Source organism: Lipotes vexillifer, unplaced genomic scaffold, assembly GCF_000442215.2.
Source record: "Lipotes vexillifer unplaced genomic scaffold, Lipotes_vexillifer_v1.1 scaffold796, whole genome shotgun sequence".
NCBI classification, from domain to species: Eukaryota; Metazoa; Chordata; class Mammalia; order Artiodactyla; family Lipotidae; genus Lipotes; species Lipotes vexillifer.
In genome coordinates this window covers 2998221-3018169 of record NW_006773072.1, presented here as the reverse complement: position 1 = coordinate 3018169, position 19949 = coordinate 2998221, and the positions used below count along the sequence as shown (strand labels likewise).

The window sequence follows — 19949 nt, the reverse complement described above, 5'->3', positions numbered from 1 at the left end:
CCCCCCCCCCCCCCCCCGTGCTCTGCTGTACCACGGCCCTGTTGAGCCTCCTCCTGAGGACGTCTCGACACACTCCACTCCTACTGCCCCATCGGGGCTCCTCCCCTCCTCCTCTCCGTCCCACCCTGGGACAGAAGCACTGACAATGTTCTCTGGGGAGTGGGGACCGCAGGAGGAGTGCTTTGCACACGGGAGATAGTTAAGTAACTTTTGTACATTGACTACTCTTGATGTTACGCAAAATGGTTATGACTTCGCAAGTTTGAGAAGAGGGAGACCTGGGGCAGCATCTCCAAAGGCAATCGGGTGAACTCTGAAAGGATGAATGAATGAACAAATGCCCCCAGAATTCTCTAGAGCTCTGAGGTAGGTGGAGACACAAATACTCTTTCATTTAATGGGCATAAATGAAAGACATACTGCTGGCCAGCAACTGAGGATTTAAAATGAACATGACACAGATCTTGCCACGGGACAGCCTGGTAAGGTCGCAGAGGTAATGTGGCAATGAATGAAGTGGTCCTGAAACCTGGCTGAGGGTTGGTGTCCAGTGGAGATGGAGGTACAGTGGAAAGAGGGTGAGTTTGGGAAGCACAGGCCCACTTCCTCACTCTCCCCTCCGCCTACTCTGATCAGTCAGGCCTTCCACTAACCCCACTGAAATGGCCCTTACCAAGGGCGCCCAGGACCTACATCCCGTCAGGTCCAGGGGTCAGATCTCTGCGCTCAACTCACACCACTTCCAATGACATTGTACACTTGACCTCGGCTTCCTTTCAGAAAAACGTTCTTTTCTTGGCTTTCTGTGACATCATAGTTTCCTGGTTTTCCCCCAAATCCATATCTATAGCTCTGAACTCTCTCTTGAACTCCCAACTCATCTACCCAGCTGCCAATCTAAGATATATCCCACATCTGGGCAGTTCTCACCATGACCACATCTTTAACCTTCATTGAACATGGCAGCTTGCTCGCTGGACCTCGCAATGGACCTCAGTCTGGCCTCTACTTCCTGTGTTACCCTTCCGTAGTCAATTTTCCATAGAGCTGCCAGAATGCTCTTTGAAAAGATGAATCAGCATAGTTGATTTACAATGTTGTATCTGTATGGTAAAACTATTTTAAAAAATAATAATAAAGTGAATTTTCCTGATTACTAAAAAAACAGAAAAAAAAAGAGATGAATCCGTGCGATCATTCTGACTTAAAACGTTCTGATAACTGCCCCCTGCAAGTAGAATATGGCACTTTTCTGATGACCTAACAGGTCCCTGCAACACATCTGCCATCCTCTCCTACTGCTCCCTCCATCATCCACTGGGTTTCCCAGCACCTGGCCTTCTGTGTCCCCCAAACCAGCGCTGCCTCAGCCCTTTGCACTGGCCCCTCGCCTCACTCGCTCCACAGCTGGTCCTTCTCATCACTGAGAACCGGAAGCCACCTCCCTGAACTCCGTACAAAACTGCTTTTCCCCATTGCATCACTTCCTCTCCTGTTACCATTACACTTTCCTTCAGAGCACTCTTCAAGATCTGAAACTCTTACTTTCTCTGCTTATGCATCCCTGTCTGTGTCCTCTCCCGAGAACAGAAACTCCATGAGCCAGGAGCCTTATCTGTTCGGGTTACAACTTTCCCCCCCAGCCTGCAGGAGAGCCCTCAATGAGTTATGTGTTGGCTGCATGCACGAATCAGCTCCGGACCGCTCGTGCCCCGACCACTGGGTGTGGATGTGATGGGACAAGGGGCCAATCTCTCCACCATCCACCAGGCCCGGTGTCCAGACCCCACCATCATTGCAGGGGCACACGATAAAATGTTCCTTTTAATTTAAAATCAGAAGAAAAAAGAAATATGATAATAATGGATATATAAGAATGAATCAAGCCTACATTCACCTGTTACCTGCACAGTCAGAAAATACTTTTACTGCTCTGGGGGCACAAGTCAACCCTGCCGATCCCTGGCTTCTTCTGCACTGAGAATGATAATCCCACGCATCAGGGCCGGGGGACACTTAGAGGAGGTGCCGTATGTGCGTGACGGCTCTGAGGGCCGGGTGGCTACAGCGCCGGCATGGTGGGGTCCCAGCGTGGTTCCCAGGGGTTGGGCACTGTCTCCTTCACCTAGAAGTCCTCTCATAGCTGCAGGGCTGGTCACCCTGTGCCCGTTCAAAGCCTAAAGAGAAGGCAGCTCCGACTGGTTAGGCAACCTGCCTGAATTGCATGGCTAAAGCAAGGAATCGTGACCCATTTTTCTAATTCCAGGTCCTGGGCTCTCCAGAGAGCCTCACGATGCCCGGGGCTGGGATCCTCGCACCACCCCACCCCAAAGGGCTGGGGAATTCGGTGCAGCAGCCCCTCTCCGCAGGAAATCCATGTACTTCCCTGGGACTCCTGTACCGTCCTCTGCTATAATCTGTCACCAAAGGCTTGATTTTCCCAGGCTGGAGCTCGTGCCAGCGCCTGGGGCTGCCAGGTGCCACTTTCCAACTCTCAGGCGGGCTGCCCTCCCCCTCCCTACTCTCCGCAGGGCCCCCATCCCACCTGCTCCTGGATGAGGCCAACTCCTGGCCAAGCTCAGGGGCACCTCAGCGGCGGCGATTCTGATTTTTCTCGCCTTCCTTGGAGATGCCTGTGCTTTGGGGGAGAAGGCAGAGCATTGCCTCTTGGAACAAATCTGCTTTTGATCATGCAAATTAATGCCCGGTTAATGTAGGCAGACTGTCAGTTTCACCAGTTAGGGAGAGAGAGAGAGAGAGAGAGAGAGAGAGAGAGAGAGAAAGAGAGAGCGAGCGAAGAGAGGGAAAAATCCCCACCATGGCAACTGATGAAGAATTTCAACAGAAAGCTGCTACTTCAGAAAATAAGATCGTTCTCTGCGAACAGAGCCTTTCCAGCCATCTCAGGCAGCGCTGATGTTCCGCGGGTATGTGGTTAACTTTGCTGGTATCATTAAGACTCCTTGGGTGGGCCATAGATGGCTTGGGGTGGTAAGTGGGTGAGGGTCTTCACATGGAATCTCTGGAAGCCCTACCCAACCTCTTTGGGCTGCGGGAATTTAGTGGGTCTCTGCTGATGTGATGGACGCGTGAGTCCGGGGGCTCACTTGGGGTGGGAGGGACGTCTACCCCTCCTGTGACTTCCCCCAGGGAGCTGGATGGTGTGTGTTTGTGGGTTGGGCTCTGGATGGTACTGATGCAGGGTGGCATGAGGAGAAAGCATGTGTGTGCATCTGCCATGATTTGGAAAATTGGCTCAGGTCAGGCGAGGTGATTTAGTGATTGTGCGTCCTTTGTATTCCTGCTTTCTCGGGATTATTCTCTGGATTGGGGACAATAGCTTTGGATACTGACCATAGTAGTACAGTTAAAGAATTAAGTGAAAAACTAATATTTATCGAGCACATGGTATTTTCCAGACATTGCTGCATGTATGATTTCTTTCAATATCTTTATGAGGATATGTACTAATAATCTCCCGATTTTACAGATAGGGAAACTGAGGCTCAGGCTCTGGAGAACTCAAATACCCCTGATTACAATCCACGGACACCCAGGGCACTCTCCCCGCTCCGTTGACAGACAGCTGGGGGAACAGGGTCCTGGTCAGTTCCTTCGTCACTGGGTCACTACCGCTGGCAGTGCCACTGCGGGTCCAGTGACACCCCCCCCTTCCCTAACTGCCATGAGGTCCTACAGTAGGACGACCATCTCTCCAAATAGTGTGTATCAAACTGCATTTTAGTTACTTACTTTTGCCCATTTTCTATTCTGTTACTTGACTGAGCTCCCCGAGGGCAGGAATTTCATTTGTATTAATGCCCCCAGACACCTAGCACAGCATCTGGCACATAGTAAGTGGCCTTGTGAAGTACCCCCATGACTAAATGAATAGGTCTCTGTGTTGGGAAAAACCTACTTGAGACCCTGTTCTAGGCGGATGTGGAAATTTTCTACAGTTGCAGGTATGTCCTGCTTCTCAGCACAGACAGGGTGGGAAGGGCTCGGCCCATATGGATGGACAGAGGATTCGGGAAAGGAATCGCTGGGATGGAGGCCCTCAGGAATGTGCCATCCTGGGTTTCTCCTTGGCTAATGGCAGCTGGACTCAGGTGCTATGGAGCCTTCCAGGTGGAAATGGAGAAACCCACAACCCAACGCTGAATACAGGTCACGAGCAGGCTGAGGAAGGGAAGGCAACCCGGAGGGCACGAGTGAGCAGAATGTTTGGAAATAAAAGAGGAATTTCAGTACCACCTCCAGAGGGCAGCTGGTAGCTCGGTTCCCACTTGGGTGTCCACGCTACTCCATGGCATTTCTGTGTTGGCCATGATTCTGAGGATTATTCCTCTGGGCTATGATCTGGCTGTAGGGTGGTGTAGGTGGTGCTAGTGCATTTCCATCCCTGTCCTAGAGTTTAGCACACAAAGCGCCCCCAGTTGGAGCCAGAGGACCTTCAGTGGAGACTTGGCTTTGCAAATGACTAGCTAGTAGACCTTGGGACAATCATTAAACCTCTCGAAACTTATTTCTCCCTCCGTACAATGGTGTTAAATGTTGGTTCGTGGGTGTGGAGCTCATAGCATTATGGCTGAGATAAAAGAAGAATGTGGGTACAACTGCAAAGCCCTTTGCACTAAGGGGCCCTGATTCTAGCTGGGTTTGTGCTCACCCGGCATATGCTGTCATTGTTGGACGACAAGCTCGTGGAGGGAAGGCCTGGCTTTTCCCAGAGGGCTGGGATGGAAAAAGGGTGCCTTTGGAGTTGAATTCTGGCTTCTCTCTGAACTGGTTTCCCATCTGAGCGTTAGTGATAATAATCCCTGATCCATAGGGTCGTTTGGGAATAAATGATCTCCTTGAAGACTCCTAGGTCGGATCCATAATTTCATTCTTTCCATTGAATAAAGATTCATTGAGCACTTACTGTGTGCCAGCCTCTTTTGTAGGCACCAGAGATATAGCAGAAAGCAAAATAGATAAAGTCTCAGAGCTCCTGGGGCTCACATTGCAGAGGAGGAAGAAATAGAGTAGACGAATATAGAACATGTCAAGGGGAACAAGCGCTGAGGACGGGGGGCAGGATAAAGGGGAGAGAGGATGCTGGGGGTGTGGATGCCTTTTCCACCAGAGTGGTCCAGGATGTTCTCTCCAAAGAAGCAGACCCTGAAGGAAGTGAGGGAATGAGTTACCTGGGGAAGAACATTCTAGAAGGGGGAACAGAAAGTGCCAAGACCCTAAGGTGGGAGTGTGCTCGGCAGATTTGAGGAACACCACAGGGACCGGTTAGGCTGAAGCACAGTCAGCGGGAGGAGGCGGGCAGCAGGAACGAGGTCAGAGGGCAAATAGTGGCCACATCAGATAGTGGGCGTTAAGGACTGTGGCTTTTCCTCTGCATGAGCTGAGCCCACTGGACGGCTATAAGAAGAGGAGTGACGTGATCTGACTTACACCGTAAAGGGATTACTCCAGCCCCTGTGGTCCTCACAGAGCAAAGGGGGCAAAGCCAGAAGCAGGGAGATGGCTGGGGACCATTGCAAAGCTCCCGGAGAAAGATGATGGCAAGCATCAGGTGGTGGCAGAAGAGGTGGGAGAGGGGGTTGGAAACAACTTGAAGATAGATGTGCTGATGGAATGCTAGTAGGCAGAGAGAGAGGTTTGGAGTCTGGGTTGCTGTTGATTGAGATGGTGAAGACAGCAGGGGCATAAGCTGGTTGGGGGTGGGGACATAAGTGGAATCAGCAGTTCATTTTGGCTGCGTTAAGAGTGAGAAGCGATGAGACATCTAAGTGAAGACGTCAAGTAGACCCTGCGCTAACCCAGTCTAGAGTTCAAGGGAAAAGCCCAGGTGGGAGGTACAGAGCGGGGCTGGAGGTACGCTTTCAGGAGATGCCGGCATGTAATGGCACTGCAAGTGTGGACTTGGCCTCAAACCCGACTGTTACTGCATCCCTGCTTCTCCCAACTGTCCACAGCAGTCAGAACCGAGGTGGGTTCCCAGCGGGATGCAGGCTCACAAGAACCACCCAACGACTGCACTAGCGCCTGTTCAAAGGAGAATAAATGGAGAAGGGAAGTCAGACAGGAATAGTCAGCCAGTTCCCTATTCTGGTGCCTGGACTTGACGGCACACTCTCCCACCCATCTCCTTCCTGGTGCAGGCAGTGAGCTCTGTCAGCAGACACGATCTTTCTTTGCAAGCGGACCGAGGAAACATCTCCTTGAAAGCCTCAGAGGGAAACGCAGTGCATTGTTGGGGAGGGTTTCCAGTCCTCTGGTTGCAGGTTCCCTGCTGGAGGGGGTTCAGAAATTCAGGGCAGAGTTGGGAAACTCCCAAGATGCTGCTGGGAGAGGACCAGGAAACACCAAGGCAGCCACAGACAATCCTCTTACAGTGGGTTGGCATCACCCGAAAATATAAACTTGAGCTGCCCCATGGTCAACCCCAGCACCAAGACTGCCAATAAAAGCTCCCCTCCCCCCAGCCCCGATGGATGGCTCTTCCACTGGGGGTGGGAGGAGTATAGGAACGTGCTGCTGGGGCCTGCTTCTAGGATGATTCCCCAGGCTCCCGGGAATGGAGCTCTTCTCTCTCTCTAAGGTCAGAGATGGCTGGGATGCATTTCCAGCGCATGGTCCAAAGAACCAGCGCTGTGGGGACATAGCATCTTCTGCACAAAGATTTACCACATCCTCCCCTGACGGGCAGTGTGGAATGAGGTGTTGCATGGAAGAGGATCCAGGGCCGGTGGCCATGTCTTTCCGTGCTGCCCATGCTGTAGGGCATCGTCTCTCTCGGGCAGCACGCAGAGAGTGCAGCACAAATGTAAGGACACTCGTTTCTTTCTCTTGCTTTATAATTCTTTGTTTTTGTGAATCTTTTATAACACGTAGTATAAGAGTACTCATGTATATAATTTATACTCAAATGACTGTGCTTACTATTTTTTAACTGATGACGGGCTTGATCAAAGTAGTGGGAATTTGAAGACCCACCACTTTAGAGAAGAAAAGCCCAGGGCTAGTGGTGGAGAGTGGCATTGTTTCAGTGTTTCCAGAGTGTTAGTCTGGTTTAATACTCAAGTTGCAGCCCCTTGAGGTAAAGGGCTGAGTCATATACGGGCGCTCGGCAGAAAAACGTAGAGATGGATCAGGGGCAAAAGTTCCTTCTCCATGGCTGTGAGTCAACGGGATGGAAGCTGTTAGTGACCTAAGCTCTGCTCTATGCCACCCCCCCCCCCAATACACCCACACACAACGCAACACAATGCTCTCTATTTATACATATACATATATACGCACACATATATGCCTATGTGATGTATTCATACGTATATTAGTAATGTTAGTAATATTAAATTCATAGTATTCTTTTTCACATTGCCACACCTCCTGGGATAGCCCATGTTAATTGCTTGCTGTGTATCTTTCTGCAGCACTATCCTTTCACATAGAAATAAATACAATTACACACAGTTACGTATTTACAGATATACACAGGTTGGTTGTTTTTTAAATATATGAATGCTACCTTAATTTCACACTCCTCTGCATTCTGATCTTTCCCCCCCCCCCCCCCAATACACCCACACACAACGCAACACAATGCTCTCTATTTATACATATACATATATACGCACACATATATGCCTATGTGATGTATTCATACGTATATTAGTAATGTTAGTAATATTAAATTCATAGTATTCTTTTTCACATTGCCACACCTCCTGGGATAGCCCATGTTAATTGCTTGCTGTGTATCTTTCTGCAGCACTATCCTTTCACATAGAAATAAATACAATTACACACAGTTACGTATTTACAGATATACACAGGTTGGTTGTTTTTTAAATATATGAATGCTACCTTAATTTCACACTCCTCTGCATTCTGATTTTTTTGTTTTCCATTTAACAACATATCACAGGCATCCTCAAGCCAGGAGAGATGTATCTGGTTCACTCTTTTCACCGTCTGCATCATTTTCAATAGTTCATCATATTCAATAGTGTGTATCTTCATCTAGTCAACCATTTCCCTGTTCATAGACATTTGAGTTGCTTTCAACGTTTTTGCCACAGCAATCAATGCTGTGATTAATACCCTTGTATATATATCTCATGTCAAAGTGGTGCTTTTATTGCTGTGAGATAGATTCCCCTAAGTGAGGTAGATTACCCAAGGGAATAGCATAATCCAAAGGATGCGAGACCCCATTTGGTTGCATCAATGATTCCTTTTTTGTTGTTATTCATTCCAACAAAACTGCCTTATATTCAATAGAGCCAGACAGAGCCCTATGCTGAGTGTGGGTCCTCACCTTGTGTCATGTGCTGGGGCCACCATCCCAGGCTGATGGCCTAGAGGATCCATCAGGAGCAGCTTGACAAGGAGGGGTGGGCGGGCCAGGGGGGAGCGTGCTCGACCTCTTCCTGGGTGGCTGCATCCTGTGAGGAGTGATGGCCTCTCTGGTCTGAGCAGGAAGTGTCTGCTCAGGCAGATAAATGACCTCACCAATCCCTCGCACTTTGCTGCGTCTCCAACAAGCCACACAAAGCTGCTCTTGCCCTGTGCCTGGTCCACACTTTCCTGGGATGGCTGGGAAGCTCGGAAGCTGGGAAGGCTAGTGTTTGGGTTTCCCTGCCAGGACTCTCTTCATCCCCACGCCTCTCCTTCTCCCAGCCTCCGTGGGACAAGCATCTTTCATGGAGCAGCGGTACCCACGGCCTGGAGCCCTGAAGCTACAGAGCTCCTGGGTCAGCCCTGCTGGCAGTTTCCCACGGTGATTCATTCGCAGCTGTAATTTGTGGATGTGTCTGTGTTGCTCACAACTTGGCAGGTGCCTCATTGCTGAATCCCACTCACCACAACCACCTCCCAAACTTCTTATAGAGCCTTTGCACATGTAGTTTTTCAGCGATTGTTTTGAAAATAAGCAAGTAAGTCGACGACTCTTGACCAAGGTCAGACTTAGGTCCAGAGTCACTGGGCCGCACCCCACAGGGGCCCCTGAGGCCTCCTTCCACCTACCTTCACGGCCTTGGCTCTGTTGATGAGCCCGTCGTCCTGAGAACTCCCGATGAGCAGATCCACCTTCACCCGCGGAGCTCTCTGCAGTGCTTTGGCTGGAGCTTCTTGGAGGTACTGGCCATTGACCACAGGGCCCCAGTAGTGGAAAGGGCCACTCACGGCCAGAAGCTGCATCAGGTGCAAAGGGGTGTCATGATTTATATAGACTTTGTCCTTTAAAAAAATGGTACTGGAATAATCGTTGCATTGCTTCACTTAATCGGGTCTTAACCATAATGAACACCAGCGCCGCTTATTTACCCAAAGCTCTACTGGGAAATAAGAGTAATGTGGCCAGACAACAGCCAGGCAGGACACCAGGCGACAGCGCCGGGAAGGGGGATCTTGCTCTGAGCAGTGGTTGGTCCCTAGGGGAGCATCCCAGAGCCTCCCGCCAAAGTGACAACAGATCCACAGGGAGGAACGGGTAAGTCTGAGCCTGTGGTTGAGTGAGTGAAGCAAGAGATATTGATAGAGGAGGAGGTGGTGGCCAAAGGCAGGATATGACAGGGGAATTCATCAGCTTTAGCCACCATCCGATTAGCCCACATTTGGAGGAGCTGAGGATTGGACCTGCGCCGGGTCTGCAAGTCCAGGCTCACTGCTGAAGGGATTAAAGTGTCAGCTCAGATGACAAGTTATTCCTGCTAGAATCCCCTTTGTTAATATCAGGGCCAGCCAGAGAGACTGGGGGCTGTGAGCAGGGTCTTTATAGGCTGGAGAAGGAAGCGCACAACTGTCCTGCCTAAGGGGGCATGTTGGCCTCGCTCCACTGCAGCCGTGACCCTGGTGCTCAGTACATGTCGCTGTGGCTTGACGGGGTGCCACCAGGGTGCCAGCAAGACCCCTTACCTATGTCACTTCATTTTCTTTTCCTCCTCTATAAGGTTCCCATCATTATCCCCGTCGTACAGATAAAATCTGATGAGCAGAGAGATCTGTCGACCCTCAGGACCTGTGCTTGGTCCATCACATCCTGTGGCCTACGCACGGCACAGGGGCTCTGGAAATATGCACTCAGTTCTAGCTGGTCACCAACCCACTGCGTGGCCTTGGGTGGGTCCTGTCTCCTTTCTGGCCTGGTTTCCATTTGTGAAAGATCAGAGGATGTCCCTCCCAACTCGCACACAAGTGCCCACCTTGGTCTGGGCATCATTGAGGACACGGGCAGGCTCCCGGCGGAGGCAGGACACCATTTCTTGGATGGACGAGGTGGGGCAGCCAACCTCCTTCGCCAAAGCAGCTGCCTGCTGCCGAGCCTTCTCCGGACTGATGACAGCGGCGGGGGAGAGCACGGAGCCGCCCTGGAAGACAAAGCAGACTCAGGGCCCAAAGTCTAGATCATCTCCCATCCTCTGCTCAGCCCAGAGACCTCAGGGCCGCATCAGGGCTCTGCATCCTTCTTCTAGGTACGCGAGTCCCAGGACCCTTCCCGGGATACCCACAGGCATCTAGGAAGTCAGAGCTGATCAATATTATATCAACATATTGTGAGCTCTTGAGTGAGTCTCCCTAGGCCGCAGTTTCTCACCTGTAAAGTGAGAGCAGCGGACCGAGTGATCTTCAGTCTTGGCTATGAACTAAAGTTGTATATTGAGGCAAAGAGTTGATGGCGGTTGAACAGGGACAAATATCAGAACTGTCCCCTGAGAAGAGGACTCTACAAAAGTGGATACATCCCACCAGCACCTCCTGGGGGCTCCTTAAAGAGCAAGCTTTCCTGGCTCAGTTAAGCTAGAGTTGGACTTTAAAATAGATGCCCACTTAAAGGTGATGGAAACACAGTCATTGTGAAAGTAAATTGTATCAGCAAAGTCATCGTAAGTCTCCGTACAAATTTCAGGTCTCTGGGAGCATTTCCTCTCTAAGAATGCAGGTGATGGTTACTGGGTTCTGGGAGATGGCTCTCCGGGCCTGGACTGTTGGTGGAACTGGGTCTTCTGCCAGGGGTGGAAGCGGTGAGCTGAGTGGGGTCTTGACCAGGGTAGGACCCCGGGGCCCATCCTCTGTGAGTCACCCCTTCCCTCCAGCTCAGACGTGGGCTACTGCCCACCATGGAATCAGGGACGGTCTGGGACTGGACTGCTGGCACCGCTACCATTACTCGTGATGCTGCCACTAATAATAGTAACAGAACGGCCATCGACTGGGGACTTAGACTACCTCGAGAGCTTCCGCCTTTTTATCTCATTGGATGCTCATAAGAGATGTGTACGTTAGCGGCTGTTACTGCCTCCATTTTATAAATACAGAAAGAAAGAAATAGGGAAATTATGTAGCTTGGCCAAGGCCAAAAATCTTATCAGAGGTGGAACCAGCCTGTGGCTTCAGACAGCTGGGCTCCAGAGTCTGCTGTGTTCCAGGACCTTGGGCAGAAAGTGGAAAGCTCTAGATCTATGACCCACCTCTGTAATGAGGGGCAGCTGGGCTGGAGAATATTGGTCATGGGGCACTTACTGCTACCTGCCAGGTGGTCCCCCTCCCAAGAACTTTTTCTGCTTTGTCTCATGTAATCGTCACAACCAGAATACAAGGCAGGTACAACTGTCATCCCCACCCTGTCGACAAGCAAACTAAGGCTCCAAGAGGAAAGGGAGAATCCTCACTTGTCAAGTACCTAATACACACCAGGAGCTATAGGAGCTTTTGGCAACCACAGTTTATAAGTACTTCTCGTGTATTAACTCAATAAAGCCTCTCCACAACCCTGGGAGGTAAATGCTATTTATGCCCTTACCTTAGAGAGGAGGAAAGTAAAGCACAGAGAGGTTCAGTATCTTGTCCAGTGTCACACAGCTGGTGAGTGGCAGGGCCAGGACCCCAGTCTCAGCAGCCCACCCCTGGGCTGTGCTCTCAGCCCCACGTGATGCCATGTGTGTTTTCACATCCAGAACAAGAAGGTGTGTCCAGGAGCTGAACTGCCCCCCTTGCTCCAATGTAAAGAGAACACTGATCTGGCTGACTCCATGGTATATGTTTCCATTTTAGGCCCTACCCTGAGCTAGAAGTACCAGCAACACAGAGCTCGGTTTCCTCATACGTGAAATGGGTTTACCAGCAGGTGCGGCTCTCTCTGGATCTCTGAGAGGGTCGTTGAGGTAATGCAGAGGAAGCATTCTGGAAGCTGTAAAGTGCAGTACCCATGCTCCCCTGGGTCACTGTGTTCCTACCCACTGTGTAAAAGAGACAACAGACAGAGGTCTAGAGGGGAGGACACCGACCCTCCCGAAAGCCTGCTGGACGAGTCTCCTGTAATAGGGGGTACATTCCAGCGCTGCCCCCCGGGAGGTTCCAGGGGTCTTCGTGCTTCAGGGTCACGGGCAGAGCACGGGCGCCGCAATGAGAACAGGCCGCTCTGAGGGTAGACAGAGAGCTGAGGGCAGTACTGGGCCAAGCAGCTGCCCAGAGGGCAGGCAGCCCTCTGCCTGGGGCCTGGGGCTGGGCCTGTCCACACGGAGGGTCGAGGCTCCAAATCCCAGAAGCTAAATGCAGCGAAAGTGGAAGCTCTGTGCCCCAGACCCGGCCCCAAGTCTGCAGGCTGACTTCACACGCTCCTCAACACCTTTCCTCCTGGGCACCTGGACACAGAAGTATCGACCCACGTGGTCCCTCTGGGGCGGCTGAGATGCCCAAGAATCACAAGAGCCAACCTCGATGGAGCGTTTCTGTGCGTCCTCAGTATCCGACAGGTATTAATTTACTTAAGCCTCACTACCATCCCACGAGGCAGGGCGAATTATCACCCTATTTTATAGAGGAGGGGGTTTCAGGCACAGAGAGGCTCTGTGGACCTCCAGCCAAGGGCTCTTGCTCTGAGCTTCAGCGTCTACAAACCAGGGCGAGTCCTAAGCAGTGATAAAAGTAAAATGCCAGCCAATGCCAGCCAACCTGGAGCTCAGCAACGGTGTCAGCAAGTAAAGGTCATGATGGTTGAACCCTTACGTGGAGTCCCTGTGCCCGTGGGTTTATCCTTCCAACACTGAGAATGTCAGCCTTTCTGAGAACCACTGGATGTGCTCAGTCTGAAGGGAAAACACACACACACACACACACACACACACACACACACACACACACACACACTAATACACACTCACGATATTCAAGGGTAAAGCCCCATGTTCTAAATGGCGCTTTGAGCTGACCGAGTGCAGAAGGCTAAGGCAGGCTCTGAGCGCCTGCTCTGCCCACAGAGAGGCTACAAGGGGGTGCGGACTTCACGGTTGGGCCCTCTAATGTGTTCGACATTTTCTACAGATGTCAAAGGCCAGAGTCCCTGATACGGTGGGGAAGTGGTTAAAGGCGTGGGTTACACTGACATTGCAAGAGAGAACTCAGAGAACTTTCCTGTCTTCAAGGACTTTGTTTTAATCGATCTTTCTGAAGGAAACCACATTCTTCATGGAAAATCAGTGGTTAAACAAGCCAACGGCCGGCTCAGCCCCAACTTTGAAGCACTTGGTTGAAGACGGAGAACTGGGGGCGGCAGGAGGGTGTGGCGCGCAGAGTCGTGCAAAGAGCGGGGCCTTTGGGGGCTGAAGGACCAGGTTCAAACCCCGGCCCTGATGCTCGCTGATGTAGTGACCTTGGACAAGTGAGTGACACCTGGGGCCTCGGTTTTCTCATCTGTGAATGGGGACGACAAACCTACTCCACAGGTCATGGCGAAGATGCCCAGAGGAGGTGGCTGCGTCTTCCCCACGGCGGGAGGTGAGGTCCCTACTGCTGTGAGCACCGAGGGGCTCAGGGGACTGGGGACCGGCAGCAGGGTCTCTCCAGCCTGCCTGTCATGCCAGCCGTCCATCCCCAGCCCTGGGCCTGCGCTTTATCTAAATCTGACCTAGCTATCGAGTGGTAATGAATTTCCGCTTGTTGTTTTTTTTTAACTTTAAAAATAGTGCAGGGCAAAACCACAATTGCTGACCACTGCTTTTTCTTTCTGGAACCTCTGAACACAGGAAGGGGTCTTGACCTCAGCCAGCCACTATGGTCATCTGAGAGTCAGGGAATGCCCCTGGCCAACCACGGGCACAGAACACATGTTCACAGACAGAAAGACACACTCACAGTACAGCCATGCACACATACAGTCACGCACAGACACACACACACACACACACACACATTGCAGACACACACAGACTCACACTCAAAAATACACACTCTCACACAGAGACACAGATAGAAAGACACACACAGATACACTCAGCCACACACAGACACACCAGACCTGCTTGAAATGGACACCTCCGTGAACCATTCACAGGTCTTCCCCAGAAAGCACCAAGGAGGGGGAGTCTCTGTAACAAACACGCCGTCACAGGAGGGCCTGGTGGCCCTCTCTGAGGGGGACAGGTGAGTCCAAGGAAGTGGCTCTGGGTGGCAGGTGAGCCCTCCAGGAGGTGCCCATTCCTTCTCATCTCCTTCCTCGAGTCCGTCACCTTCTGCCACCCGTCCCCCCCGCAATGGATCCCTCACCCGTGAGGGGGCTGGTGATGTTACCTCATGGGGAAAGAGGGGGTGGGTGGGAAGCTGGGCGCCTGCCGGGGGCACAGTGTGGAATCAAGGAGGTGCCCTGCATGTAGATGTAACAATGATGGCAATAATTCTCATTCAAATAACACTATGTGCCACACACTCTAGGAGGCTGTGCACATAGAGGCTGGTTTACACCCAGGAACAACCCTACGAGGTGGGGACAGGGTTATCGCAGCCTTACAGGTGATGAAACTCAGGGCAGAGATCAGGCTCCTTGCCCCGGGTCTCACAGCTGGGGAGCGAGGGCACCGGGATTTGAACCCAGGCAGTTGGCTCCTTAGCAACATGTTCTAACCTTGTGAGCCCTCAGTCTTATGCCTCTGGTCACCGGTCCCTTTCTGTCCCTTGTGAATGTGAGGCCAAAGCAAAGTGGAAGGTCATGGCTCCGGGCCCGGGCAGACCAGGGTTTCGACCCCAGCTCCGCCCATTGCCATCTTGCCAAGTCCCTTTGTCATTCTGAGCTTCCAGCTCCTGATCTGAAAAATGGGGATATTTTGGTGAACACTCATGGGGCTGGTACGCAGAGTGAACGAGACGATGGATGCAAACTGCCTAACATGGAATCATCACTCGATAAAGTTAGTTATGATTATCGTGATGAATACTGTTACCTAGGTATTTTACTCCTACAAGTTGACGTACTATCATTTGATATTATCATTATCAAGGTCACTTAATTAAACCGGTTGTTACAAACCTAGTGACAGGTAGCAAGTCCCTTGCAATCTCTGTCTTGGATTTCTGCTCACATGCACTTCCTACTTTTTGAAAATACGGACTATATCCATAGGACACACATATTAGTGGCCTCAAGATGAGTCTGTCTATCATCAGCGTCAAGAGAGAGCCGAGAATTCTCATGCTTTCAAAGTTCAGAGCGGGGAGAGATTTCTGAGCATGAGGGTGGTCCAGAGGAAGCTGCACAGAAGTAGGACTTGAGTGGGCTTTGATGGAAGGAAATGATTAGAGAAAAGGAAAGAGGCCAGGTGGCCACTCTTGTGGGGAATAGGCGGGGATGGCAGGTGAACTCAGGGGTCTGATTACCCAAGGGAGCTGTAGGGGGTAGCAGCTCATTGCAAGTATCCCAGCATCCCCAGAACAGGACTTAGAACTCAGAAAAATATGTACTGAATGAGTGAGCCAGTGGCTGTGTAAGTGGATGGGTAGATGGATGGATGGGTGGATGGATGGACCAATTAATTCTCCTGGGTGAAGAGAGGCATGGGCATAGAGAGGTAGTGAGGAGCAAAAGTGAGAGGGCTTTAAATCCAGCCTAAGCAAGAGGTGCAATTAGAAGGTAGTAAACCCCAAGATACAGGACAGGTATCTCACAGGCGGTGTGAGGAGTCAGTAAAGGCTTCTGAACAGGTGTTAGAGAAGGTATTTTAGGAATGTCCTTGAGTCATTTGTCTTTGCATCTCGGTGCTGAAAATAGTGCACAGCATTCAATAGCCTCTCTGCAAATGAGCCTCGAAGCTTCCTGAAGATGAAATTCTGATGGCAGAGGTTGGGATGGTTATTCCTTTACCCCTGGAGTCTAGCACAAAGCTTGGCGTACGGCAGACCTTCGCTAAACATTGGTGAGCAGGAACTCAAAGGAATGGCTGGATGGTGGATTGACTGCTGAGTGGGACGAATGGGAGAGGTGCTGTCTGAGGCAGGGAGCCCAGCAGAGGCTCGTATGGTCAGAGGAGAAAGGGGTGAGGCGTGATCCAGAGCATCACTGCCACTGCCCTGCATAGGACCCTCTCCTAGGAATGGGCCCAAACCTGGAAGGTTGAGACCAGAATGTTGTAGACTAGCTGGACTGGGGGACACCATCGAGGCGGACAACTCAGAGAGAATTCTGCAAACTAAAGCAAGAGATAGACTTTTTAAAAACCCTTCTGTACATCCAAGTTAATATTAGTATCCTCTTTAACCTTTTCTACACCGAAATCGTCTTCTTTTCTTGATCCCTAAAAGCATGAGTTTTAGTCTAATTTGTAACACTTCGAGTTTGGCAAAATTTCAGTCAAAGGGATGATAATTTACACAACTTTCATCTTGAAACCCTAGTCCGAGGGCACAAGAGCGCGCTTCCCCCTTCCTCTTCTTTTTAGGAATCAGCAGTTCTTGTTGTTAGTTGGTGAAAAGCCCAGGGAATTTGGATGAGGAAAAAAAGCTGTATCTCAGCCCTTGTTAATGTCCTTTGAACATCAGACGAGGTGTTGCCCTTGCCTCGAAGCATCCTAACACCAAGTACGGGGATGAATCGTAACCTAGGGGAGCGCGTGAAAGGCAAGGCTGGAAAGAGGCTCCGGGAGTACTTCCCGTCTTACGGAAAAGTGTGTGTGTACGAAATACATCACCTCTCTAAGGCTCAGTGCTCCCCACTATAAAGCGCCAGCCTCACAGCCTTGTTGCAAGAGGTGTACGAAGCGCACTGTGTGAGGAACTCAGCGCGGGGCCTGGTGCGGAGCACATGCTCACCCACTGGCTTCCGTTCCTTCTCTTCCCCTTAGCTCTGTGGGTCCCCCCAACAGGACAACAGCTCATCGCCAGCCCTTTGGTGACTAATTCTATCTTGTCATTCTCTTTAAACCTGTGAAAGCAACTTCCAGTGCGGAAAAGTGGGGTGTGGCTTCATGAATTGCAGCTGATGGCAGGAGTCAGAACCTGCAGGAAAGACAAACGACCTGGTCCCTCAGAGGCGCAGGGAACAGAGCAGGAGGTATGGCTTCACGGCCAGGTCTGCTTCCTCCCGGCCCTGGGACGCCCGCTAAGCCCTCCGCAGCCTCTCTCCACCTCCGTCTCTCCATCTTTATATAACTTTCGTTAAAACATTTTTTAAAAAGCTTCTGGCCACACCACGCAGCATGTGGGATCTTAGCTCCCCAGCCAGGGCCTGAGCCCCCTGCATTGGAAGCACGGAGTCTTAACCACTGGACCACCAGGGAATTCCTGCTCCATCTTTATATAACTTTCAAAGGGGAGTGGAAGGGAATTAAATGTTTACAACGTACCTTTTAAGAGCCAGTCATGCATGCACATTTTCTCATGTGATCCCAGCAACAGCCCTATATGGATTGTCATCCCCACTTTATAGATGGAGGCTCAGAGTGGGCTCAAGGTCTTGGGACTAAAAGCAGCAGAGCCAGGGTTATAAAGCTTGCACTGTCTCTCCCCTACACTGTCCTACCTATGGCTGGAAACAATGAGAACTCAGCCCATCACACCCTTATTTTCCACGCCACTCGGCGTGGCTTATGGGTGACGACCCGTAAACAAAATCTTTGCGAGGGTGGCCAGGACAGAGAGAGGAAAGGCGGGGAGAGTCTGGCTTCTCCTGTGTCCGGAGTGCCGAACGGGGAAGAGTCACACAGGACAGCTTGCAAAGGTCCCTTGTCATGCCCTCGTTATGTCTGCAGCCTGGAAAGGCCACACAGACCAGAACCCACCCTCGGTCACTTTGATGTGCACTTACAACTGTCCCACACTCTGCTTTATACAGAGCGCTCACTCAATCTCATTGCAATACCCTCACCCACCTGATGAGGTAGGAAGAACCAACAGTATTTAAAAAGAAACTACGTTACTTGTTTAATCACTCTTTTGTACGTTCCCTACTTCATATTCCAAAAAGAAACTGGGGTATATACTCAGGAAAGGGTGTCAAAGAAGTTTAGCAAGCTGCTGGTACCAGGTGAAGGAGGTAAAGAAGCCAGATTTCCTGAACCCCAAGATGCCGTGGCTTTCCCATGATGCCATGCTGCCTTGATGGAGGGCAGGGGTCCTGTGAAATTCACGCCATCTCCCCACTGCCTATCACTCCACCAGGCTCTCTGGATAGCCCAACTTTGCCAATTCCCAGAGTCCCCTATTAATTCCAGGAGAGGGAATGATGGGTGAGTTTTATGGGCTTTTTACACTTTTCAGAATATTCTAACTTTTCTCCAGTGAATTTATATTACTTTTAATTAGAAAGAATTTTAATTACATTTAAAAGATCAGTTCCATACTAAAACATAACCTGACTCTTGTCAAGAGGAAAGCAGCCGTAGTCACTGATCAGTGGATGAGTGGCAAGGCCAAGACCATGGAAGACCACTTGGCAGGGGAAATAAGAGGAAGACCCCCGAGGGCGGGAGAGGCCGTCCTGACCGAGAGGAGTGGTCCCAAGAACAAGCCTTCCGTCACCGCATCACAGGTCTGCCGAAATGGCAATCTCCTTCACACCCTGGAAAAAAGCTAACGTGCATATTGTCCTACAGCCATCGGTGTCACCTCAGTTTAGTTAAAGGCAGAATGGCAACTTCTGCAATCTTCAAAGCAAAAATAGCAGCACAAAAGTCTATGGTAGAAAACACAGGCGAACAAAACAAAGAAAATTAAAATTACTTAATGTCCTCTCAGTCGTGACTGTTAAATACTGTTATCCTCCTAGCATGTATCTTCCGTGTGTGTGTGTGTTATAAGTAGGAAACAGGTTAAATCATATTGATTTTGAACTTGTCTTTTTTTATCTCACAGTCCATTGTGAATATCAGTCTGCGCTGATACCTAGCCATTTAGGAGATTTTCTAAAGCCATCGTGCACCATGTATTTAGGCTGTTAGGGAGAGAGTCATGGAGAGGTTAGGAGCAGCTGCAGGTCACACTTGGATGCAAAGCCCTGCTCTGATTTGTACTTTTTGATTTGGACTCTTCCTTCATCTGTAAGAAGGAGTGTAATGATGCTGAGAGTTTCCCTAGAGGACTGTTGTAGTGAAAAATAAGATGATTTTCATATAACAATAGGGTGCATTACACATGTCAGTATTCAGTAAATGATAGCTTTATTGTTTCTAGTTTTATGATGTTTTAGACAACACTGCAATGCACATCCTTGTAGCTAAATCTATTCACAGAACCATGACGATTTTCATATACAAAAGAATTACTAGGTCAAAAGGTATACATATGTTTTTTTCTGCGAGATAACGAAAATGTATTGAATGAGCAGTTTACATAATATTTTAATCGTTTCCCAAAAGATACCATGTGAAAACCTTTATTAAACGGAAATATTTCTGTACTGTATGTGTATGATAAACATTTAGATAGTATTTTAAGCCATGTTTCTCGGTCTCGACAGCTAACTTTTAAAAAATGGTTTTAGGGCTTCCCTGGTGGCGCAGTGGTTGACAGTCTGCCTGCCGATGCAGGGGACGCGGGCTCGTGCCTCGGTCCGGGAAGATCCCACATGCCGCGGAGCGGCTGGGCCCGTGAGCCATGGCCACTGAGCCTGCGCGTCCGGAGCCTGTGCTCCGCAACGGGAGAGGCCACAACAGTGAGAGGCCCACGTGCCGCAAAAAAAA

The 19949-nt window shown here is 50.3% G+C and overlaps 1 protein-coding gene across 1 annotated transcript in view; it reads right to left on the bottom strand.

Moving 5' to 3' along the window:
* Positions 1-19949, bottom strand: part of TG (thyroglobulin) — a 249251-nt gene that overhangs the window by 27385 nt on the left and 201917 nt on the right. Inside the window, exons 42-43 of the mRNA XM_007447997.1 lie at positions 10212-10376; positions 9034-9201 (exon numbers count right to left, since the gene is read on the bottom strand). Coding sequence (XP_007448059.1) covers positions 9034-9201; positions 10212-10376 — 333 coding nt within the window. The remainder of the gene's footprint in view (positions 1-9033; positions 9202-10211; positions 10377-19949) is intronic.